Source organism: Juglans microcarpa x Juglans regia, chromosome 4S, assembly GCF_004785595.1.
Source record: "Juglans microcarpa x Juglans regia isolate MS1-56 chromosome 4S, Jm3101_v1.0, whole genome shotgun sequence".
Classification (NCBI taxonomy): Eukaryota; Viridiplantae; Streptophyta; class Magnoliopsida; order Fagales; family Juglandaceae; genus Juglans; species Juglans microcarpa x Juglans regia.
The window spans coordinates 15,190,742-15,218,040 of record NC_054601.1 but is presented as its reverse complement, the minus strand read 5'-3'; the positions used below and the strand labels follow the sequence as shown (position 1 = coordinate 15,218,040).

General features: G+C 35.4%; 2 protein-coding genes and 1 pseudogene across 2 annotated transcripts; all 3 read right to left on the bottom strand.

Moving 5' to 3' along the window:
* Nucleotides 1-6,645: 6,645 nt before the first annotated feature.
* LOC121262612 (2-alkenal reductase (NADP(+)-dependent)-like) lies at nucleotides 6,646-11,860 on the bottom strand. The gene is made up of 5 exons (XM_041165162.1): nucleotides 11,264-11,860; nucleotides 9,296-9,473; nucleotides 7,694-7,860; nucleotides 7,435-7,517; nucleotides 6,646-7,278 (listed from the first exon to the last, which is right to left on the bottom strand). Exons 1-5 carry the CDS (start codon nucleotides 11,483-11,485, stop codon nucleotides 6,900-6,902), a joined length of 1,029 nt encoding a protein of 342 aa, XP_041021096.1. The 5' UTR covers nucleotides 11,486-11,860; the 3' UTR covers nucleotides 6,646-6,899.
* Nucleotides 11,861-15,424: 3,564 nt separating this feature from the next.
* Nucleotides 15,425-15,847, bottom strand: LOC121262066. The gene has a single exon (XM_041164498.1). It carries the CDS (start codon nucleotides 15,845-15,847, stop codon nucleotides 15,425-15,427), a length of 423 nt encoding a protein of 140 aa, XP_041020432.1.
* Nucleotides 15,848-25,506: 9,659 nt separating this feature from the next.
* Nucleotides 25,507-27,299, bottom strand: part of LOC121262065 — a 44,934-nt pseudogene continuing 43,141 nt past the window's right edge.

Below are 27,299 nucleotides of genomic sequence, written 5' to 3'. Positions count from 1 at the left end.
TTATTATGAAATTACGCATGCACCACGGTCTCCCCTATTAACCATCCGCACACTCTGGCTCTCTTCGTCACATCACGGGTAACGTCCGTGCATGAGACTTCGTAACAAGTGATGCCCAGTTCCGCGCCCAGCGCGTATATGGCCAAGCATCCTCTAACCTCGCCAGCCCAAAGGTCACGGAATCGGTACGAGAGCATTACCATCTCGTCCGTTCCCGTTGTCGCCCTGTGACAACTCAGAGGACGTCACGTTAGTCTGTTACGCTCCCGAGTGACCAGAGGAGCTCCACTGAGATAATGCCCCATCTCGGCTTGGGGTCGTGATACACACGCACCCACGCCATTAATAACAACAGTCTCAATTCCAACAGACAACGTGACATCACAACACAATTTATTATAAACGATAAATATGCATTGCAACAGTTTATTGGAATAAATATTAAATATCTCATTTACAATAAAATAATCCTCTATTTACAATTATACAGTTTCACAAATACACGCGTAATCCGGTCCTCTAATCCAGCCCAAGGCCCAAATCCAACAACTCCAATTTAACAAACCCAACACTTCAACGACTCAAGGCCCAATTTTCAACAAAAACAACAGATCAATAATTTACAAATGAACAACAGTTATAATGCCAATTTAAATCACTTGATTTACGATGGAAAATTACATACACACGAAGATGGATATTTCTGAAAGATCACTCAAGGGCGTTGCTCAAGGTGGCGGCTCAACGGAACAGTGCCCAAAAATTGGGTTTTATCACACGGCAACAACAAACACCAACCGATCAATTTTTTCCCCCAATTATAACAAAACCAAGCTCAACAAAATCTTAAGCTCTCGGATTCAACATCCAAAACTCACAAATTTCATAATCGAAGCACTCGGCAAAACCACACAAACACTCGGGTTCATCCCAAAAATTCACAGATCAAACACTCCAATTAAGAGGGACAAGATTGAGGAACTCGGAAAAATTATTTGTAGAAGCCGTGGCCTATTTATAGGCCAAGCACGGCAGTGGCAGGAGCCCGTGTGTCACACGGGTAGAAGAAGAGAAAATGGCATCAAGCCAGACGTGGCAGTGCGGGTTACGTGGTGGAGTGATGGCTTGACAGCAGATGCGGGAAGGCGTTGCCGAAGGACACGGAGAAACCATGGAAGCTTGAGATGGCAGGTGGTGGTGGCCGTGTGAAGCCACAGCTTGACAGCAAGGCTTCGGAGCCTCCATCGAACAACACGGAGAGGAAGAGGCAAGGTGGAGGTGGCGGCTTGCGGCTGATTTGCGGAACGAAGTCCCGAATGGAGTCGGCAGCAGCTGCGTGGAGGAAGGAAGAAGAAATTTGCAGAAGAAGCTAGAAGAAGGAAGAAGATGGAGCATGGCGCAAGGGAGAAAGAGATGAAGCCCTAATGTCATCCTCCAAAACGACGCCGTTTTGATAAGTGAGGGTTGAGTTCTCACGGGCCGCACGGGCTGAGTTCTCACGGGCCGCACGGGCTGGGCCCTGCTAGGCTGGGCTGGAACCGGCTCACCAAACTCACACACCCACGGCCCACAATGAAAAACACACATACACACACAGCCCACAATAAATAATCACTACAATAAAATTACACAAAAAATTACTAACACATATATAAAAATAAATAATAATAAGGAAATTAAAATCCCAACATACCAAAATAATTAACAATAAAATAATACACTTAAAAATAACATAAATAAAATAACACAATAATATAATTAAATAAATAATTTAAAACCCATAAAAATAGGGATCTCACATATGGTGCATCACTCTACCATATGGAGTACACTTCATGTGTACTCCCTTCACACACATTATGCCTCATAGAGTATACTGCACGTGTACTTTTCCCATTCCACCTTATGCCAAGAGGGTATATTTTACGTATACTCTCCTTATCCCACACTACTCCACAAGAGTATACTTTATGTGTACTTTCTTCCCAATCCACACAATGCCACATCACCATTACAACACATATTCCACAACCATACTACACAACCCAGTCCATAACACTTCACAGTACACTTCCCAACTACACCCAACACTTCACATACACAGCACAACACATCTCCATATTGCACAGGAAACTCCACAATACTAACAGCACAGTCCACAACCTAACCAATCGACTAATAACATAAATAACGAAGCATAGAGGGTTATACCATCAACGGGATAATCAGTGCGTTGCTCGTTGATCATCACGATCAATGACATCGGTGGCTGTTTGGGCATTTGGATAGCTAAGTGTGGTCTTGGAAGAGCTCATGGTGGCAGTGAGGGGGGTAACACGGCATATTTGGCCGTGTATAATGGCGGTTAGCCATGCACAGTGGATGTCCACCACATAAGGTGGTGGTTCTGGAAGGGGCTGAGCTTGGAGGGGCTTGGAAGGACCTCGGCGAGGTGATGGTGGCGTCGGGGTGGCACCACGGTGGCTCTACGGTGGCAAATCTAAGCCTTGCATGTGGGAGAGTTCATGAGAGAGAGGATGTGTAAGAGGGGTGGATCGAGGCTATGGGTGGTTAGGGTAGGCCGATGGTGGCCAGAGGAAGCTCGAGACGGTGGTTGGACTTCGTGGGTGGTAGCGTACGGCAGTAGATGGGGAGAAACCCATGCATGTGAATGAGAGAACTCATGCGTGTGAGGGAGGCTATGGGCCTCAGGCCAAGGGGAGGAGGAAGGGGGGAAGGCTCAGGGGGCTCGTGGTGGTGCTTGGTGACCTGGGTAGCCGCATACGATGGCATTAGGGCTGTTGGTGGCATTAAAGCCGTGCAAAACCCATTTATGGGTTGGGTGCGTGCATGCAACGGAGGGGGAGAGGGAGGTTGTACTGGCTTGGGTTCCATGGAAGGGGTTCACCGGTGATAGGAGAGGCTTACCGTGAGAGAAATGGGTTTTACCCATTTTGGTTGCTTACCGTGAAAAGAGAGAGAGAGGGCTGTGCGTAGGGGGCTGGCTTTGGTGGTGGAAGCTTGCTAGTGTGAGAGGAGGCCGTTGGTGGTGGAGGTGAGATCGGGCGGCGCATGGCAGCGCTGGGCAAGGCAGAAGAAGAATCGGCTAGGGAGAGGGGGCGTGCAGCGTGCGATGTAAGGGAGAGAGAGAGAGAGAGAGAGAGAGAGAGAGAGAGAGAAGGAAGGGAAAAGTGAGGAAGAAAGAGAGGGGCTTGGGTATTTAATCCAAGCCCTTTATCTTGGAATCTACAAAACGATCTAACAGTAGATGATTAAAACACTAATTTGAAAATGCGTAAACATTGACTTAATTAAAGCCACTGAGAGGAATTAAGGTAAAATATTATTTAAACTAAACTTTAGTTTCTAAAATAATATTCCTTTATCATTAATAAAATGATGAAATCTTATTTAATATCTTTAAGAGAATAAAACAATTTAAATTAATTAGAGTTTTTAGCATAATTTAGATCTCATAATATTTTAAATAACTAAAATCATTTTAATAAATAATATTAAAATGATTTCCGACAATTATAATATTTTTGGAACTCTTCAAAAATATTATAATTGTCTTATTTAAAATCAAGCTTAGTTCAATAATACTGGAAATACCTCATATAAATATTTCCAATACATTTAAAATACTGGGCGTACTTTAAAAGTCACATAATATCTTTAGAATCACGCCATTGAGGTTCAACACGCATAACAAGGTTCGCAGTCGCCAGAGAGAAGGGCAGGCTGTTGCATAATTCTGTTCTCGAAATTTGCTTACGTCAGAAAGAAAGAGCCTTACGTCAGAAGGGAGAAGCGGGGTGTTACACAAGTAGAGGTCCCATCCTCTCCCATCTCCTTTTTGCTGATGACCTAATACTTTTTGGTGCTACAACTATTAATTCTACTCAAGCATTTGCAAGATGTCTTGAAATCTACTCTTCTTGGTCTGGTCAAAAAAATCAATTTTGGAAAATCATCCATTCATTTTAGTAATAACACTCACAATAAAATCAAAGAAGAGATCAAAGAAATTCTTAGCGCTTCAAATCCTCTCCACCAAAGTTGAGATACCTTGGCCTTCCCCTTTTCATCCAAGCCTCAAAAGAAGTTTTTTTCAAAGATATCCAAGAAAAGATCCAAAATAGGCTGTAAGGTTGGAAAAAAAAGATTTTGTCTCAAGTTGGTAGAACAACTCTTATTAGGATTGTTGCTAGTACTATTCCCTCATATTTCATGTCTACTATGTGGGTACCAAAGTCTTCCACAAAAAAAAATAGATGCTTCCTTCAGAAGATTCTGGTGGGGAACTGACAATAAAAAAGCTTACACATCCAAATCTTGAAAATCCATTTGTCAACCTAAATCTTTAGGAGGATTAGGCCTTAAAAACATCTCTCTTTCTATAGAGCCTTTGATTTCAAAATTTGCTTGAAACCTTATAAGCAATTCCAGTGGTCTCTGGAAAACCTTTTTGGTTAACAAATATTTGAGAAATACTCCTTTCTTTGATGTGAACTCCAAACCTACTGACTCCTGGTTTTGGAAAGGGCTCCTAAAACAAAGAGACTTCATCAAATCAAGTTGTTGCTTGCATATTAATAATGGCATCACAGCCAGAGCCTGGTCTAACCCGTAGTTCCCTTCTTTGCAAAATTTCTCACCACAACCGAATCAAAACATTCCTTCCATTGACCCCACTCTAAAAGTCTTGGAATTAATGTTGGAAGAACCAAGGAGATGGAACACTATTCTCCTCCAAGCCCTCTTTATTGCTGATACTGTTAATGAAATTCAAAAAATCTCTATTTCTCAGTACAACTATTCAGCTGTGGAGAACAAAATCAAATGGGTTCATCATTCCTCTGGAAACTTCTCGGTCAAATCAGCCTATGCAGCTCTGATAAATAATTTTCATAATGATCCCCTTTCTCAACCTAATGAAATCTGGAAAAAACTTTGGAAGTTAAAGATGCAAGATAGACTAAAACTCCTTCTCTGGAAAATACTTCATAACATCTTGTCAACTAGATCTCTTCTAAAAAGAATTCTTTCTCTAGAAGATGAGCAAATTCTCTGCCCTCTGTGCAATGTAAGGGAGGAAAGTCTCACACGTCTCTTTCTTAGTTGCCCTTTCTTTAGGATTCTTTGGAGACATTCAAAATGGCCCATAAAAACTGCCCAGATTGCTTCATCTGAAATCTCTTGTTAGATCAAAACAATTCTCAACCCAAAAATAGAACTAGCCATTCCAGAAAATGAAATTCATGAATTCCAACTCTTTGCTACATTGGACATGGACATCCTTTGGTTTATTAGGAACCAGGTCATTCATAACTCTTTTTTCCCAACCATTTATCAATACATTTCAAGAGTTTTCAAGTCCTGTAAAGAACACAAATAAGCATGGATTTTGAAACAGTATCATGAAGAGACAATCTCCCTGCATGGACGGCTTCCCGAAGGTTTCTTTTTGTTGTCCTTTGATGTTGCAGTTCGAAGCTACGGTAGTGTTGTAGCAGTAATCTGCCAAACTGAAACAGGAACCCAGGTTTTTGTAAACACTGCATTTTTGCACAGCACAAATCCAAATATAGGTGAATCTGCAGCAGCCCTGTTAGCAATTCAAGAAGCACATGACAGAGATCTAGGGAAAACTTTCATTCAAGGAGACTCAAAGCAGGTTGTTCAAGCCACAAACAATGCAAAGCAACCTACATATTGGAAAATGCAATCCATTATCAGGGACATCAAGCACCTTTTGAGCAGTTTTGAATATTGAAAAATTGTGAAAAATATATCGATCTCAAAATGAATGTGTGCATAGCATTGCGCAATAGGCTGCTTCCAACCATCTGTATGGAAGCATATCCCTCATTTCTATTCCTCAATGTCCTTTAAGTTTTCATTGTGGAAATGACCCTCCTTCCTTATTTGTATACTTTACCTAAGAACATATTGTATTTCAGGTTATTATAATATCAATGAATGAATCTTGCTTAGGAAAAAAAAAAAAAAAAACTAAGGAAACAGATCAATGCACCTCAACATTAGAAACACGAGATCAGGTTATTCTTTAAAAAAAGAATTGCATAGAATATGAAGCTCAATCGAAACAAAGGTAAAGACGAAGAGTCAATGCTACAAATACGAAGGATCTCACAGAAATTGCACGGACCAAAGCCAAAAATTTATCACTGTTTTCACTTTTTTCACGTCTCAGTCCACTACTCATTTCCAAAAGATGAAAATACCACCATGCAAAGTTGAACATTGAGGGTGACTCAAACAATTATTGGTATTTGTTATTGTTAAGGAACATATACGCCCATGATAGTGAGATATGATGAGATTGGTTAAGATAGTTTCTGAATAGTAGTGAGATTATTAGTTAAAATTAGAAAAGATAAGATGAAGTGAAATGAGATTCACCCCCTATCCGAACGGGCTCATAATGTATTAATTGTGTGCGAGAATCTTCACATATAAGTTTTGTGTTCTCATTTTCTTGTATAAATATGCACTCTTTCGTACTACACGTCATGTATTTCGTGTTATGAATCATAGTTTTATTATGTATATGTTTTCAGAGAAGCTCTATTCATCCTCTTAACATGATATTAAAAGATTGAAAAAGAAGTTTCGATATTTTGAATCATGAACATAAAATCTTGAAAAACTAAGTAATGATACGACACAACCGGATACAAACTCAGTAATGATACCACACATTTTTATTTCAAGTGATCCATTAATAATATCCATGGAAGATCCTCTCAGTCAGAGCCATAAAGCTCTAAATTTATTTCAACTTCGCTATTCTGGATTCATAAACTAGAAGCAAGTTTCTTGGCTCTATGTTAACATAACACAATCTTAATGGAAATCACTCCAGTAGATAATCATTCGTGTGCGACACGAATGACCTGCTTGCCAACATTTTTGCCAGAAAATAACCCAACAAAGGCAGCTGGAGCACTGTCCAAGCCTTCATTCATGTCTTCGATGTAAACAATTTTCCCTTGCTTATAGTTAGTGATGACATCTTCCAAGAAGCGTGGGTATAGGTGCAAGTAATCATGTTGCAGGAATCCCTGCATCCTGATGCGCTTTGTTATGAGATTGAACCAGTTAAAAATCCCTTGTGGCTTAGAGAAACTCTGCTGGGATACCACCCCACAAACGGCAATCCGGCCATGAATCCTCATGTTAAGAAGTGCAGCATCGAGCATGTCCCCACCCACATTATCAAAGTAAATGTCAATTCCTTGTGGAAAGTACCTATTTCAGCCAAGAAAGAAAGAATGAATTGCGACTGAATTATTTCAAGGGAAAATAAAAGGGGAAATTTGAACAAAAAGGAAAAGAAAAGAAGGTTTCATCTTTTCTTAAAACAAGTTCTTTACCATAGTTCATCCTTGGAAACTCATCACTAACCTTTTCAGTGCAGCATTAAAGTCTGGCTCTTCCTTGTAGTTGAAAGCTTCATCAAATCCAAGCTTATTCTTCAGTAGATCAACCTGATATGGCCCATTTAAGTCATTCTACTCGTCTAAACGGAAAGGAGTCCAACTCAAATGCAGAAAATCAATGCATAATACGTTTTTTAAAAGTTTTTTTTTCGAGATAAAGATCATTCCTAAAATCCGTCAATAATTAACAATAAAATATCAGGAAAAAAAATAAAGCAGCTTACTTTTTGGCTTGTGCCTGCACTTCCAACTACATAGCAACCATGCAACTTAGCAAGTTGGCCAACAAGCTGACCAACGGCTCCAGAAGCTGCAGATACAAAGACAAATTCCCCTTTCTTAGGGGTGCAGACCTCAAAGAATCCTGCATATGAAGTAAAACCTGCCATGCCTGTATAAAAGGAATTCCAGTTTTTAGTGATTACTTCAGATGACTAAAGCAAACTCTTACTATAAGATAATTTATTTCCATATATTAAAAACTTAACTTTTAATTGACATCACATGTAGAGGAAAAAAATGTGAAACTTTTGGATTGCCATGAGTATAGAGTTGTACACAACGACCTTAAGTAATACCTAATTAACTAATGAGTGGGGTTTTGACATCGTCATGGATTGAGAGAACAACTTCTTCCTTGCTTCAACAGATTTTTTTGGTTCATGTTAGAATAATGGTTAAATGATTAAATTTATCACTTCTCATAAACTCGAGCTTTTGAGATTATTGGTAATACATCATACCATCAAGGCACGTTTCTTGAGTTTGGAGCATGCCTTCATTTTTTACCTTAGTCAAGTTAAAATAATTTCAATTATTGACCCCGATTTATTTAGAGGAGTTTCGTCCAGCAAGTGAGAGAAGATGTAAATGATTCCTTAATGATTGAGTTCACCATTTCGTTTATGCTTAAGCTTTCAGGATTAGTAGTCAGTTCTCTTTCCAAAGTGCCAATGTGAAGCCCCCACAACCCACTCCCCCACACATTATTCTTTCTATTCAGGTCAATTGAATGGGAAAACTGAAGCTACAATGTTCTTAGTAGTCCAATGAAGCATAGCTCCCGGGAAATTCATTTTGTCCCTCTAGATAAAGCAGATATCAATTTTCAAAAACATAATGTAGATCACGTTCAGGAATTGATATATGTGTTTAGAGTTGCTAGATAAGTTTGACAGCTGGAATGGGAGCAACCAGGCAGCAGCTGTCAGTATGAGTTTGCCTAAATTATTTATGCCCATTTGGACTCCATTAATAGAAAGAACCATGGTTAAGTTGGACAATTTTGTTTAGGGCCAATGACAAAGCCACGCTAAAAAGGAGCTTTGCTTGCTTAACTACGCACAACACTGAGGCAAATATGCAATAGTGGGTCCTCGTATCTGGTAAGGGAAAGCACAGACTACAAAGTTGAGCACCTCTGTTACTTGGACAAAAACCGTGGACAAAGGCACAAGGTGCTAGTGCTTCACCATTTTTCATGAGAATAAGAGGAACCCCAACCATCAGTACCAAATTGACAGTTTATTTTATTTAGAAAAATTTTCCACAAAGAAACATCCAAGCATGTATTATAGCATTGAGATTCCTCTATACAAGTGTCATTCTTGGACAGTATTTGAGGTCCTAACTTATCATAATATAAGCCATTAGGATTATCAATTGTTGCATGGACCTTTTAGGCAGAGTAAGTGAGAATGCATGACAGAGAAAGAGATTGATAACTAAAAGAATATGAAAGAACTGTAAAATATGTTTCCATGTATGTTCAGGTGAAAGAGAAGCAATCCCAAAATATGATGGATATTGAAGTCAGAGTACAGTACCAAGAAGACCAAGATGGTATGAGAGAGGGATTTCATCTTGATCAATTTTCCTACTCTGCTCGGTTCTGTGAATCAAGCTATATTCTTCCCAGCCAGTAATCAATGCAACTAAATCGCCAGGCTTGAAAGCTGGATTATCAGAATCTAGAACTCTGGATACACCAAATCCTTCCAAGGGCTTCATCAGAACACATCATTATTAGGAAATTGTAGAGCACAAAATCAATTGGGCATATGTCCCATCATATAAACAATAGAGACCGATACTGACATCCTACTTCCAAGGATTAATATGAGAAAAATGGTTATAATATAATTGATTGCTACCATACTGATCACCACTAGACTGATTTTAGAGGTGCAGATAGACATGAAGAAGGTTGAAAAGCATGATTTCTCAGATATAGCTGATCAACATAAGTGCTGATGACCTAAAGTCTGTTCATGATTAATAGATGAAAGAACTGTAAAGGATGAACACATAAATGATTCTTCATTGTGTGCACGGAGATGAACATTCTAAATTACTTAAATACTCAGAATTAACTATAATCGTTAATAGAACCAATAAATGTCTTACAACAGCTAGGCATAATTAACTATAAATGTTTTGTTTGCTGCTAGTAGACAGGAAGTGGGGGATTTCTCAGTCGATGACATTGAAGCTCTAGTTGCCCTAAGAGGTTTACAAATGATTTTACAGTTGGGATTTTTAAGAGTACTATTGGAAGGGGATTCAATGATTGTTATTGAAGCTATAAAATCCCAGGAACCCAATTTTACGTCTCAAGGGCCTTTGATTATGGAGATTCAACGTCTTCTAATATGCTTCCAGAGTTATGATGTTATGCATGTAGGGAGGCAAGGTAACCAAGCAGCACATCTCAGAATGCAACATGCTAAAAGGGTGGAAGATACGGCTCAATGAATGCATTCATACCCAGATTTTCTTTCCAATAGAGTGTTAATAGATTCTAAGTTGGTCTAATTACTTGTTCTGTCTACTTACTGAAGGTTCTGTAGTTTGAACTGGTTGTATCATGTTATTCAATTGTGAATAAAATCTGTTTAAAAAAAATACAATTAACATAAATTGTGGCTCCATATTTCTGAGGTTAATGTAGTGAAAGTCGAATTACCATACATTCAGTGCATGGAGATTAGGTGTTCATCAATACAAGCCAGTTCATTCTTCATTACCAGGTTACAAATGGATAAAAGCCAATATTGAAATCCTAAGTTAGTGCTTACTCTATATAACAAGTGTAAAGAACAAACAGACTAACGATTTTCCTCAGTTTGTTTCATATTCTTACCTTTAATTTGTTGACTGATTAAAAAAAAAAAAAAAAAGACTCAAGATTTTGCATCTTGATCACCGTGGCGCATATGTTTTCCTTTCAATTCATAAAAACAGTAACTTTCATAATACCATCGATCTCAGACTTTGTTTTAACACAATTGAATTTTTTCATCACTTAGATATTACAACTTAACAAGATCAGTGAGAACTCAGGTTTATACTAGTTGGAATCTTCTTTTGTCTTATCAGTTGAGAAATAAAGTTGGGAATAACCGTTAGTGCAAAAGGCAAAGCTCACTCTCCCCATGTCCCGGCCTCGACATAAAGAAATCAGGCAATTGTTTGTAAAATTCAGTCATAGATGAGTTTACTTTGTAAGAAATGGTTCTTTAACGAAAGGGTAAGGACCAGACATGCTCCTCCTGTGGTAAATATTCATGGGTTTTTGGGATCATGACAATGAATTAAGTCTCGATCAAACAATGAAACCACCAAATGGGATATTGCAGAAAAAGAAAAAAAGAACTATCCAAACAATGAGACAACAACATCAAAAAGTCACAACAAGAACAGATTTTTTTTTTTTTTTTTGAAGTCACAACAGGAACACGAATTTTGAATATTTTTACTGTAAGTAAAGAGTGGGGAGATGATGATGGGACTACCTGACCGGGGACAAAGGGGGGGATATAAGAGTCACGGAAATCACGCATACGGCCTCTCATGTAAGGGTCACAGGAGAGGTACAGATTCTTGACCAGAAAAGCTCCCGACCCTTTTGGAGCCTCGAGCTTAATTTTGCTAACCTTGAGCTCCATATCTGATTCTTCCGGGATATTTTCTGTGTACCCTTTGAATATGACTTGCTTGTTGTCCACTTCCGCCATGTCAAAGACTTTAACTTCTCGCGCGCGCGCACAACCCAGATGACGAAAATGTAATAAGGGGATTTTGATGCACAAGATGGGCTATGCTTGTGCAGAGCTCCACTCGCAAGTGTAAAAGGGAAGTTGATTTGCATCTCATCACTCACATAACTATTATATATAGAAGAGAGAGAATTCGGTACCCAAATTCAAGAACCACCCACCCTCTTTTGACGTTAAAGGGGAGGAGCCAACGCTGACCAGCTGACTTGATAATGTAATAGCAACGTTGCCCACCTAATGATTCGTCCACCCTCTCCTTCTTGTCCTTTTGCACCCTTACACCAACCCCGTCGGCCGTCGCCTGTCGGTTTCGAAGTAGTTCAGAAGAAAAAGAAAATTGGGAAGTATTAAGAAAGGGTAATGTACATTCAGTGAAATGTGCAACCGGACAGTGTTTTAAAAAACAGTGTAGAATTTATCGTTAAAAAATTAATTTTTTTTATAAATTATAAATTTATTATTTTTTAAAAATAATTATTCAACAGGACTCTTACGCATTCACAATCGTAAGCATTACACCATCAAGAAAATAGAAATGCGTCGTCCGCAAACGGATTTCTTTTGGCGAGTTCATAAATGGGGAAGTGTAAGAAAAAAATTAAAATTTATTCGTCGGACATTCTAAATATTCTTTTGAAAAATGAGAGTTCGTTTTCTCAATTTGACATTTTTTTAATAATTTTTTTATTTAATAGTTAAAAAAATGATTATTCATGTATTATTTTTTTAATTTTTTAAAATATTTTAACATATTTAAAAATATTTGAAATAAAAAATAAAATAAAAAATAGATGATTTACATTAGAGGCACGCCCAATATCTAATGTGGACGACATAACAGTACTACTCTTTCATATCAATTTATAAATTATTAAAAAAAAAATAGAAATACATCTCTTTTATACACGAAATATTAACCATTCTAATAAGAAACTAGAAAAATACTCTTTAGCCCCTACTTCTCAACAAAATCTCTACTGTAACACCCCGCATTTTAGTGTATTTTTACTAAAGGATTATTTTTATTTATTTAAATTTTATTCTCGTATTTTAAAATTGGTTGGATTTTGAATGAGTTTATTTCCATGATTTTTATTCGGTGAAAATTATTTTTTATGTGCTTTCTTAATATTTATTTATTGTTATGCATTTAAATTGCTTTTAATATTTATTTAATTACTGTGGGATTTAATTATTTCAATTTGACTTTACCATTACGTTTAAATTTTTTTATTTAACTTGAGGTTTTGAAATCGTTTCCGTTGGATCATTTTTGTGACCCAAGTTATGAGGATTGGACCTCATTTCTTTTCCCTCTATTTTTCTTTTCCTTTTCTTTTTCTTTTCTTCTTTTCTTTTCTTTCTTTTTTTTTTCTTCTTCCCGGTTTCCTCCCCGGGTGCGCGAGTTCTTCTCTCTCTCTCTCTCTCTCTCGCCGTGCGTTGGCTTCTCCCCCAGCCCGCCGCCGTGCGCCGGCGGTGGTCGACACCGCCTGGCTCCACCGCTCCCCCTGCCGCCGGCGATCACCCCCCTCCATTTCCAGCTCCTCCATTGCCGCCGTTAACCACCACGAACCCATTGAAGCCGTGGCGTTCCATGCACCACTGCGCCGCCGTCGCGCCACCTCCGGCCACCATCTTTCTACCACATCATCCTCGACCTCTTGGCAACCCATTGGACCCAACCCCAGCTCCGATCCGTCACCGGTGAAGCCCCACCAAGTCCATCTCCGATTTGCACATTTTTGGCCTAAAACCACCCCTTGCGCCGCCACCCACGCAAACCACCACCACCACTAGCTTCACCGACCTCTCTAGGCCCTACCCTACCATTTTTGGGTCTTCGTTTGTCCTCGTTGAAAAGTGGGTATCTGTGACCCACGGCCACAGTGTATTTTACACTGTGGTGTTGCTCAGACATCACCACTTGCAGCTTCGTGATCCTCCGGAAATTATTATATTGCACTGTAAGTATTTCTCCAAAGAACTTTCGTAATTTAAATGTATTTTTGCACTAACTCATTTCACTGTATATTTGGCATGCCGGACTGAGTCCGAGGAGTTCGAGGGTCGGATGGATTTGTGATTGGAGTTGTTTGGTTGGATTTGATTGGATTGGTAATTGTTGGTTTGGATATTGTGTTGGTACATGTGCATTTCATTATTTCATGCATGATCATGTTTGTAAAAAAAAACTGGGTTTTCGTGTATTGCATTCATGTTCATGTGATTTGAAAAGCTATGATTTTATGTGATAATATTTTTGGTGCGTGTGTATCACGACCCCAAGCCGAGATGGGGCATTAACTCGGTGGAGCTCCTCTGGTTACTCGGGAGCGAAATATACTGAGTAACGTCCCCTGGATTGTCGCCGGGCGACAATGGAATCGGACGAGATGGTCTCGTGCCGACTCCGTGGTCCTTCTGCTGGCGGGGACTAGAGGATGTCTGGCCACGTACGCGCTGGGCGCGGAACTGGGCATCGCTCGTTGCGTAGTGTGGGTGCTTGGCCATGTACGCGCTGGGCGCGGAACTGAGCACAGCTACGAAGCCAGGACGTGCGGATGGTCCATAGGGGAGGCCATGGTGCATATGGAAATAATGCATGGTGCATTTGGAATTAATGCACTATTTTCTAGGAAAATAGTGCGAGTTGATTTTTGGGTAAATCATTTTCTGGGAAAATGTTTTACGGATAATTTGGACCAAAATGGGATTTTGGTGTGTGTTGGAAAATTATCATTTTCGGAGAAAATGATGTTTTGTGGAAAATGCATATTTTTCATGTGCATGCATGTTAGTTGCATTTAATGCATTTTATATTACGTTGTTGTTTGGGTTATACTTACCTGCGATACCATTTTGTGGTAACGCAGATTTTGATGCTGAGGAGGAGGAGGGCGAGCCTGAGGAGACGGCTCTGCCTGAGGAGTGATCTGGGATCACTCGTTTGTATATCTAAAACTATTGTAAATTATTTTATAGATGACTGTATAACTGCTATTTAAATCTTTACTGATGTTTGATTGTAAATAAATTCTGGTACTTAGTTGACTATCCGCTGCGTTATTTTATTTGTACACTGTTGCATGTACATACACTGGCACTTCGTTGGGATGTGTGACCGTGTTGTCACCATCTTGACGTCTCGATCCCTGTGTATTTATATAAGGGGGATTGGGGGCGCCACATCTACGAAAGGTAAAATCTCACTACAATTTACTATTATTTATAAATTTTAACTTACAAATTTTATTACTATTCATAAATTATCTCATCTCTCAATCCCAACATATCTATGTCTCTTCGTCCCTCCCTTCTCTCCCTCAGTGTCGTTTCTCCTTATGTTTTATTTATTTTTTAACGTTTGAGAGCCAAATTATAGCTTTAAGGCATCTGCAAGCTGTACTACACACAAGGTGTAATCTAAATAGATTATTCTACATACAGCTTGAATTTAATTTGATAATACTCAATTTGCAAAGTTTATTAGATATACTGGGAGATAAGTTTTACTATTTATAAATTCAGCGTCCAACGCATAGTTTATTATAGGATCCATTTCATTCATAAAGAAAAGTTATAATGCAATTTTTTTTAATATAAGTTAATGTGATAGGCTTCTATATAAACGATATATGATCTGGTGTGTCAATAAGAAAGGTTGTAGTAATTTTTTCTTTTTAAACATAACTTCATTCAATCAAAAATAACAACAATACATCAATTGGTATCAAACTATAGTGCATGACTATCCAAAGAAGGGATCTGCTCCCACCATACATTGATATCAACAACGCGTTCCAAGTATGTCTAGCTAAAGAGTGAGCTATCCCATTCCCTAGCCTGTTAACATGTTGAACTCTGACTTCTTGGAAATGCCTCATCAGATCCTTGGCTTCATTTGATGAAATTACCAGCACTTGCATACAAATCTTTTGTGGATTGCAGCTCCTGAACCACGTTAAGACAGTCACTTTCAATAATTAAATTTGGAATACCAAGTGGGAGGCATGGCTGTAGCCCTCTCAACACAACAATGAATTCAATTGTGACTGCCTCATCCACTTCTAACTCATTCTTGCTTGCAGCCATCACAATTCCTCCACTTGTATCTCGTAGGACAATCCCAACTCCAGCTTTCCTCAGATTAGCAAAAATTGAACCATCTACATTTACTTTGAGAAACCCATCCGGGGGAGCTTGCCACGTAGAAAACTTATGCAGATCCCTTGCTATTGTTGCTTGTACATCATTGAAAGCTTTGCATAGTGATAAAACATGTTCAGCTGCTTGAACAGGTTGTGTCAAATTGTTTTCCATCTGCAACTAATTTCGCCTATACCATAAGCTCCAACACAGAATAAAAAATATAGTTAACTTAGCTTCATTGTGTTGCATCATAATCATTCTCACAATTTCAATGAAACTCAAGGAGGATTTAAAAGTTTGTAACATTGGGAGGAATTTCTGCCACAAAATATAATTAGTAGAACAAGTTAGCATAGCATGGCTAGTATCTTCCTCATGAACATGGCAAAAACCACATTGAGCCTCCACATCAATTTTTTTCCTCCTACGTTAGTGAGAGTTGGCAATATATCCTTGCAAGCCTTCTAAGCAAAAGTCTTAATCTTCATGGGAACTTTCATGTGCTAGATTCTCCTCCATAGAGTTCTATCTTGCATCTGCAAAGATGATTCCCTATCACAACTGGCCACTAAATTTTGAATCAACTTATAAGCACTCTTGACAGAGAACTTGCAATTTGCTTCCTTGTCCCAAATTCATATATCCAAACTCTGAGTTGGTAACAATCGAATCTTAAGGATCTCCTCAGCTATATTTGGATTAAAGAGAGCTCTTACTGACTGTGCATTCCATGTTTTAGTAGTAGCATTTATTAAACTGTCCACTGTATGTTCTTCAACAACAATTGTCCCATTTATGCTATCCAAAGCAAGCTGTAAGAGTCTAAGGCCAATTAACCAAGGATCATTCCAAATCTTCGTTGTTTCACCATTTCCCACTCGCCACTTACACCCTTCCAAAAGCCATTCCATTGCTTAAAAAATGCCCCTCCAAGCATAGGAAGGATTAGGGCCAAAAGAAGTTTGGAAAAATGTACAGTTAGGGTAATATTTGGCCTTAAAAATTCTTTGCATCAGTGAATTCTCATTTTGCAACAACCTCTACCCTTGCTTAGCCAATAATGACATATTAAACATGTGTAAATCCCAAAACCCCATCCCACCTCTAAATTTGGACACATAATTTCTTCCAACTTAACTAATGAATTTTCCTCTCATTACTCCTTTGTCTCCACCAAAACCTTGCCACCATCATTCAAGTTCCCAGCACAAAATCAAAGGTAATTTAAAATAGCTCATTGAGTAAGTGGGTAAGGCCACTATTTTTATAAGAATCTCTCTACCCTCTTGAGAAAGCAGTTCTTCTTTCCAACTCTGCAATTTTGTCCACACCCTTGTCTTAATACTTTCAAATACTCGAGCCTTAGATCTCCCAATAAAATTTGGCAACCCTATATATTTGTCATACTGTTGAAAAGTACTAACGCCCCATAATTGCAACAGCTCTCTTTGTTTAATAGCATCCACATTTTTTGAAAAAAATATGGCTGTTTTCCCTTTGTTCACCTTTTGCCCAGAAGTTATTTCATATTTATCTAACAAACCTTAAATAAATCCGGTTGTATCAACATCAGCTCGACATAAGAGTATGCTATCATCAGCAAAGAGGAGGTGTGTTACCATTGGAGCTCCTCTACAAACTTTCACTCCCATCAAATTCCTATATACCTCAAAATCCCTCAATAAGGCTATTAAACCTTCAGTGCAAAAGAGAAAAATGGAAGGGGAAAGTGGATCTCCTTTACTAATGCCCATTGTAGGCAAAATGGGGCCATGAGCATTCCTATCAACTAAAACTGAAAAAGTGACAGTTTTAATACATTCCATAATTAGATTAACAAATCTGGTTGCAAACCCCAATTTGAGCATGATCCTCTCTAAAAATCCTCATTCAACTCTATAGTACGCCTTACTTATGTCTAATTTAAGAGACATGTACCCTTTCTTTTCATTTATTTTATTTCTCAGATAATTCACTAATTTATAAGCTGTCAATACATTGTCACTAATCAGTCTTCCCCCCACAAAAGCACAATGAGACTCAGATATGATATTAGGTAAAAAAAAAACCTTTCATTCTATTCACAATGACCTTGGAAACAAGCTTATAAACCACATTGCACAAACTTATTGGGCGACAATTAGAAACAAGCTCACAAGTTTTCTTCTTAGGAATCAAACTTATAAGTGTATGATTGAGTTGAGAGGGTAGCTTAATCCAACATTGCATTTGTAATGGAATCTCCCGTGACCTGCCGGTATGATTGGAAAAACAAAGTGAATCCGACACTATATTTGTATTAAGAGAATCCAACATTGCATTTGTAAAGGATCCAGTATTAAGATAATCCAACACTGCATTTGTAATTGAGTTGAAAGGTTGTAGTAAATGAAGCCAATCCAATTGCGGTAAAAATCCTCACCATGCAATGCCAATAAGGACGACAGTAAGATCTCCTCACATTTCCTTTCCCCTTCTTTTGTTTTTTGTATTTTTATAATTTCGTGTTAACCTTTTTTTATTCTTATATATTTTTGTCTTTTATTTCTTTTTTTTTTTAACTTCTATTTTTTTTTTTAAATTTTTGGATTTTGTTTTGCTAATATTTCTGCGAATTCACGATATAGACAGCAGATGAGACTCACACAATGTTCTTTTTTTAATTATCTGCCTATAATCAATAGATCAGCAACTGAATAGTATGGTATGTGCGTGATAAGTAGCTAGAAAGCAGAAGATCAAGCCTTTTTTGAGCCGGAGGGAAAAAAAGGTAAAGAGATAAAGAAATAAAAAGAAAAAAAGGGGAATGCTTTGTTTGGAGAGAGAAGAAAATGAGGGTGACCCCTATTTAGGGTTTCAGATTTATAGTCAAGGGAATAGTTGTCTAGAGCAAAACTCAAGGAGAAAAATGTCATTTTAAAAAACCCAATTACTATTTTTTTTAAAAGTTATATATTCTTTAAAAATTCTACTTACCTTCTCACACTTCTTTATTTTTTTTTTATAATAAGTATATGGTATATAGATGAAAAGTAAAATAATTTAATTATTTTAATAAAAATAAAATAAAATATAATTTAAAAATATATAAAATATAAGATAAAAGATAATGTAAAAGAAAATCCATTCTGATCCTGTGTGTGACATAATCATGAAGAAGATAAGCTCAACTTTTCATAGACTATTTTAAATTATCCAACGACCATTGAAGAAGATTACTAGGAGCCACACGTGTTGTTGGTCACCGGCCGTAGCTTTTTAAATATATACCCTTTTTAAACACATTGAATGGTAAGCCACCAATAAGCTATCCCTTGACAGGTCACTAATCCAATAATATAAGAGGATAATCCGCCCACTTTCAATCACATCCTCGTGGGTTCTGTTACATGATTATGGGAAGTAATATTCTTACTACCTATCTATTATCTATTTACTATTTATAATATTTTTATTTTTTTATTATTTTATTTTAAATATTTTTTTAATATCTTAATCATTAAAAAAATAAATAAACTTACTATTAGTTACTTTCTTAACTATTAAGTAAAATTAAAAATTAAAAAAATTAAATACAAAATGAATAGTAAATAAGTAGCAAAAAAGTAGTAACCCTATCATTTTCTCATGATTATTCCGACAAATTTTTTTTTTCAAATAGTGGGTACTTTTTTTTTTTAACATTTGGGAAGTTTTTCGATCTCAAGACCTTTATTTTAAAAGTTAAGAGTTTATATCAATCAAGTCACATATTTTTTACGGTTACTTTTGTTAAATAATAGATACTTTTGTAAAATGGTATAACTATTTTGTAATTTATTTTATAAAATAGAGTTGTTAAGATTTATAAAAAGAAAAATGATAGGCATATAAAGTTTTTTTACAATCATTTATATAATTATGTTTTAAATTAGTAGGATTTTTTGTAAAACAACTTCATTTTATATAAATAGAATTATTTTAAAATATGGTCTTCAAAATATTTGTAAAAAAAGATTGCGCGTACGTCAGTACTTTTATTAAAAATGGTTGTATTTTCTTTTATCATTTTTTTCCAAGTCTTAATCGTACAATAAGTAATGTAACTGTTCTATATGAGTTTGAAGTACATATATATATACATACATACATACTAGTGAAGGTGTTATGTGCAAGGCACGTATACCGGCCCGCCCCTTGCATGTAGCACCTGGTTAGAAGAGTAAAAATGGCATATGTGAAATCAGTTCTGGTTAGTGAAGGTGGTTTATAGATTTAGTTTATTTTCATGTATGTATGAATGATTTTGTTAGTGAAGATGTAGAAATTAGAACAGATTTTGTTTGGGTTTGATTTTGTCTGATGCGAATGATCTATATTTTGTTGAGAAAAGCATGGGCAATGCAGTCGGAGTTTGTTAGGGTTTGTGTGTGGGGTCTAAATAGGGGCAAAGATGTAAATTTTCTAATTAAACAAAGGGATAAAAACTTAAATTTCTGAATAAAACAAAACAAATGACAAGGACAAAACGGGAAAAGCAAAATTAGGAGAAAATCAGGAATAAAATTGAAAAATGAAATTTAGAGAAAATGTACTGTTCATCCGTGTAGGCTCTTTTATTCATAGAGTAGATATATATATTGCCTTCTTTAAGTTTCAGTTAAAAAATACAAATGGCATCAATTACGATAATTGAATTCGATAAATATTTAACAAATAAAAGTGATTATCACTAGGAATAATTGTATTGAACTTTTTAGCAAATTCCTTTTCAATCAGATATATAATTTGCAAGAAATTCATCATCTATTTTATTTTTCAATATTCGAGAAGGCTTTCGTCTTATTCCTACCCATAATAGCTGGTAGACCAAGATACTTTTCATATTGATGATGCTGTTGAACTCTCCAAAAAGTCATAATCTCTTCTTGTAGATTGGTAGGAACATTCCTACCGAAAAGTGAAAACCATCGAGGTCTGCCTCTATTTACACACTGACCAAACGCTTTCTCATATATCTTGAGCAAATGGTAGATGTTGAGACAAGTTTGTAAATTAGCCTTGCAAAAACAGCATACTATCGTCCGCAAATAATAGGTGATTTAGCTTAGGAGCCTCTTTGCATATTCTTATGCCTTCCACTTATTTACTATTTTTTTAAAAAGCTATATATTCTCTAAAAATTCTACTTAGCATCTCACAGTTCTTTTAATTTTTATTTTCATAATAAGTATGTAGTATATAGATAATGTATAGAACAATTCATTTATTTTAATACAAATAAAATAATTTTAAAATATATAAAATATGTGATATGAGATGAGTATCATCCTCTTTAAAAAAAAAAAAAAAAGAAAAGGCATTATTATCCATACTGCATTATTATCCTGTGCATGACATAATCATGAAGAAGATAACGTCAACTTTTCATAGACTTTTTTAAACTATCCAACCTACAACCATTGACGCCAAAGCAGATTACTAATTTACTAGCCTACTAGGAGCCACACATGTATTGTTGGTCACCGGCCGTACCTTTATAAATACCCTTTTTAAACCCACCGAATAGTAAGCCACCAATAAGCTATCCCTTGACAGATCATTCGGACACAATTTTTTTTTTTTTTTTTTTTTTATAAATAATGGGTACTTTTGTAAAATAATATAACTATTTTATAATTTATTTTATAAAATATTTCTATGTAAAATAGAGTTGTTATAATTTATAAAAAGAAAAATGATAGACATATAAGTCTTTTTAGAATCATTTATATAATTATGTTTTAAATGAGGGACATTTTTTATAAAATAACTTCATTTTATATAAATACTATTATTTTAAAACATGGTTGTAAAAACATTTGTAAAAAAAGGTTACGCATATATCATTACTCTTACTAAAAATAGTAGTATTTTTTTTTTATCATTTTTTCCCAATCTTAATCGTACAACAAGTAATGTAACTGTTATATATGAGTTTGAAGTACATATATATATATATATATTGCCTTCTTTAAGTTTCAATTAAAAAATACAAATAACATCAATTATGATAATTGAATTCGATAAATATTTAACAAATAAAAGTGATTATCACTAGGAATAATTGTATTGAACTTTTTAGCAAATTCCTTTTCAATCAGATATATAATTTGCAAGAAATTCATCATCTATTTTATTTTTCAATATTTTCTTTACAATATTCATAGATGAAAATCTATCTTATTCGTTGTTGTTGAACTATGTAACATCCCCAAAAACTACACTAAGAGATCCTAAGGATAAAAAATTTCAAGGAACTTGGGAAATATAGAATAAAAAACATTTAGAACCATAAGTTGGGAAATCCTTATAGAGCGTTCTTTTGACAAAGAAACTTATAGGAGAGAATCTATCAAGATGATGGACTTAAAAGACAAAACCAAAACATTTTCCAACTCTTAAGGGAAAAGTTTGAAATAAGCCCAAGAGTAAGCTAGGCACACACCCAAAGTGACCTACAGCCCAAATACAAGGCCCACTAAAAAACCGAATAGATCAAATCTGAATGGGCCAAGGCCCAAGATGAAGCCCAACTTTAGGCCCAAGGCTCAATTTGAAAAGCCCAATATAAAGTCTAGACCAAATTATCAAACTTAAGACCAAAGTTTACCAATTTGGAGACCAAGTTTTAGAAACTTGCCTATCACATTTTACCTTAGGAATTCAACATCTTGTACCATACAACTTGATGCCCACATGACTAACACAGGAGGGTTGAATTGGGCTGTATTTAAAAATTCTAAATTATAAACTAAATACATAATATAAAATATGAACAAAATACAAAGCTGCAATAAATATAAAAAATAAGGGTAAGAGAGAAGCAAAATCATTATTTTAATGAGGTTCAGCCCCATTGCCTATGTTCTCACCTCAAACTAGCTCTTGAAGATTCCAAATTCATTATTCAACCTCCTTCAAGTGGAGATAGAAACCTATTATACTTTTGATCAGTACCACTACAAAGAATTCGTGTAGAACACCATCTATATTTACAATCACCTTACATATAGTGATTCAACTATTCTCTATGTAAAACACCTTCTACATACACAAGGGTTATACACACCCTTTTACTTATACAAGAGCTGATAGTAAGTAGATTATCAGAGAATACTTCTCAATGAGTCAAATGAAAACATTACAGTGCAAACTATATCTCTCTCGAAATGAACAAGGGTTAAGGTTCAATGTATAGAAAAGAGAGATTAAAAACTTTGAATGAATGTTGTAAAGTTTGTAAGTGATGTGTGTATGCTCTTGTTGTAAATTTAAAGATCTCAATTGAGCTATTTATAGGCATAAGATTTTCAAATTTAAAAGGATTCACATGTTACAAAGGAGCACTACTCACTTTTCAAAATTTTCAAATAAAAGCTTATTCTTTTTGTAATTGTCAAAAACAATATTGTTCACTTTTCAAAATTTTCAAACCAAATCTTCGATTTTTCGCATATAACAAAAGGAGCATTATTTTCTTTTCAAAAATTTTAAATAAAAGCAATTACTTTTTGCATATGTAAAAAAAGAGCATCAATAACTTTTGAATATTTTCAAACTTATCATGCACCTATGAGAGATAACAATCAATCATCTTTCAAATTTTTTAAATTCAAATTTTTAATCATGTCACGCACATGTGAGAGAGGACAATCAATTATATTTAAAAAAATCAAATTTAAAACTTGTATTCAAATATATCATGCACATGTAGAAAATGCAATTTGATGATTTATGAGAAAAAACTCTTTTTGAGCTTTAATCGAGTTTCAAAATTTTCAGGAGATATACAAAATTACTCTAAGAGCTTTATTTGTAAGCTTGTTCCCTTTATTGCTCATACTTGTTTCGTTGATTTGCTTGACTCCATTGTGTAGAAAACTTGATCTTAAGACTCGTTTATGCTTAAATTTATTTGTTAACATCAAAATTCATAATATGGAGCTTGAAACCTTGGGTTCAACAATCTCTCCATTTTTGATGATGACAAATACCTAGTGGAACTTTGAGGCCAGTAGTAATACTTAAGCGCCACCTGAAAATGTGCGTTAATTTTTTAAGCAATAGATAAACATAATTCCAAACATATATAACAAGCTTAATAATTCAAATGATGTTAATTTTTTTTAAAAAAAAAAAATTGACAAGAACATGTTAATTTTCTTATTCTAAAACTTCTCCCCCTTTTAGCATCATTAAAATGGAACCACAATAACCAATGGACAGATGAAAACAATGCATTAGTAGAAACTGTGAAGAGTTGGATAATTGGAGCTGCTAGGGTTTCGACAAGTTCTGCAAAGCTGTTAGTCCTAGCTCTATCGACTTAGTACGGAAAGAAATTCAAATCCGCTTGATGTTGTTGACAAACGAGATTTTGCAAAGATTTGAAAGCTCTGGTTTCTATTTAAAAATGACCATTTTCATCCATCAGATACTCATGAAAAAAATTCTCACATGATTCCTTGACCTAGTTTCTGTTTATCTAGAATGATAGTATGGCCGAGAAACTCTCTTCCATTAATGTTCCATATTTGAATTAAAAATCCTTTAATAGTCCTCAACTACCAATTTTTTCTCATGATACTGTCAATATTATGATAGGAGCATAAATGCATTTTTCTAGTAGAACTGATTCTAAGGTTGTTGTAGAATCAAGAACTCTCAGTGCTCAATATGCTATCTCTGTTATGACCATATCTCGGAGGTTACTGGTGAGGGTGAGTGAGGTTGATCGGCTTAATAATCGAATATCTAAATTATGTCAAAAGCTTGCTAATAAAGATAGAAAAAATAAAAGGTTAAAGTAAGAAAATAAGGAGTTGAAAAAAATGCAGCCATGAATAGAGGACCTGGAATGAGAGAGAGTTCAAATACAAAGTCAACATCAACAGATAACAGTAGAGGTTCAAAGTTTACGAGAAAAATAGGGACAATCTACAGTTATTCTTGCTGGCTTAGTAGAATAACTTTTAACAATATGCATCTAGTATATCTTCTAATTTTGACTAAGTAATATATGAAGAGATGATAGTTTGTCTTGTTCACATCTCTTTAATTCATCTACATTCTCATTCTACAAATTTTCTTTTGCAATGGCTCATCAATATTCTTTTAATAACCCTCGTGATCAATATATGAGGTATTCTTCACCTCAATTACCAGTTATTTTTGCATCAGCTATAGGTTCCATGCAGCATGAAAGTGTTCTGACTAATAAGTCAGATGATGATTCCATTTTCCTGGCGGTTGCAATTCAGAGCTCGTGAGATTGAAAAACTTAATGATAAGATTTATGTACTTCAACGACTTGTTCATCAGTCTAATAAACAAATAGGAGACTTAAAACAGGAGAATAAATATTTAAAATCCTTATTCGGCTCTTTATTTCGACTACCTAATCCATTAAATAAGGATAGCATGTTGATACATAAAAAGCAGGATCTATTAATGTTCATAACTATTCAGTTCTAGTTTCTGTTTCAATCAAATTTAAACCGAAAGATAAGAGTATTATGTAGGTTTCTTTACGGTATAGGTGGTAAACTGAACGCATGCTATAAAATTTATATATGTAATGTATTTATACTTTGACCATTTTTTATATTATTAATTTTGAATCATTGTAACAATGGTTATGTATAATTTACTATTGAAAGAAATATATTTTATAAGATCTCCCATAAAAGTAAAGCCTGCACATAGCACTGGTTATGAGCTCGTATTCTGTATACTGTAGAGCTAATTTATTAATGTACTTGTTAATAAATAAAATCATTTTATATACAAAATATTTAATCTTTTCTAAATCACAAGCAACCGTTAGGTTGTATTGAGCCAAGGGTTCTTCCAATTGCATTGGTACAAAAGGATCGAGACAGTTGATCCGGACAAGTCAAATTGACATTTTCGAGTCTAATCCCGGTGCAAGAGTTTTTGGAACTACTGTCAGGTTTTATTGCAATCCGAGTTGCTGATGTTCCTCGAATGCCCCTGTATATCACATCACTTATTTTTATACCCGACACCTATCATTAGGGTAAAAAAGAAAACATCAATATTAGTTCATTTCGACAATAAACCATGGAAGGAAAATGAATGGGTTAACTTATGGACTAAGTCCATCATCTTTGGTCATAATTAGTTTTGTGTTGGCATTTGTAAAAGTAAATTGTAAAGTTGAAAATATGTTAATTAAACATAATTTTTTATGAATATCTTCTGCTTTGGCATTTGCAAAAGCAGTTTTGATTTTTGTGTTCGATAATGATTGAATAAAAAGTTAAGGTCGTGTTTGGATAATGAGTTGGTCTCAACTTATTTTATTTAATCATCATAATTTTTAAAATTTTTAAATAAAATATAATAAACAATTCAAATTTTTCAAATATTAAAGCAAGAGGTAATATTCTAACAATATTTCATTCAACTTTTAAATTTTATCTCATCTCATCTCAACTCAATTAAACTCAACTCACTATCCAAACCGCCTGTAAAAATAATTTATTGTTTTTAGGCTTAAAGATGTTTGGTTTAAAATTTTGAAAATTCTCCTATATCAAAGATGTCCTAACATGAAATAAGACATCTCTATCATACTAATTAACATATTTTTTCTTTAACTCGTTTAAGAGGATCCTCTTCCCAAACCCATTGGGGATCACATCTCCCCGAACCCCCTAAAAGAAGACCTATTTGACTGTCTGAAAAGCAACAAGTATGGATGAAAGTGCTCCTAACTGTGAGAGCGTTCGTGCCCCATTCTCCATTTTATTGACTTTCAAGTCTATTTACAAGTTATTAGCATAAGTGACCATTGAAACATCAAGCAACATCTTTCAGACTGTACATTGATGGAATGTTCGTACAAGACTAGTAATTGCGTTTAGCGATTATGTCTTATGTATTGTGCTGTGAAGACAAATTCTCTCTCTCTCTCTGTGTATATATATAGTAAGCTACTTAAGATTTGTTATTACCCGAGTAGGGTAGTTGATGTTTTGGGGGCAATAATTTTGGTCTATAACTATAGGATTCTAGACATTGTTCATTACAACGCCTAGAAACTGGACCCGTCGGACGAATCTATTGCTAGGTCTGGCCCAAGACTTTATTCTCAACTTATTTTGAGCAATGTTTTGAATACCGTACCGGAAGTCATACCTTTTTCACTGTCACATTTTGGACCCCTAGCTCTTTGGTGTCCTTTGCAAGACTGCCTATGCTACAACAAGCACAATTACACATGCAAATGCAACGTTAATATTAAACAAGTGATATTTACGGTCTTAAGATGTACAAACGCAATTAATTCTTTTTTTTAAAAAGAGGTGAAAAATCTAAGACTCATATAAAAAAATCATTTGTTGAATTGTGGATCTAACTTTTTTACAAACTAAGTATGCGAAACTTATACATTGGAAGATTGTATCTAATCTTACTTTTAAGATTATAGTCTAAGACGTTTTCTTTGGGCTCTATAACTATGCCTACCATATTAGTGTACGAAAGGTTATATATATTTGAATAATTCTACTCATCATCTCTACACCATACACCACACATATTTTTTATTTTTTATTTTTTTTCTCAGAATAATGAC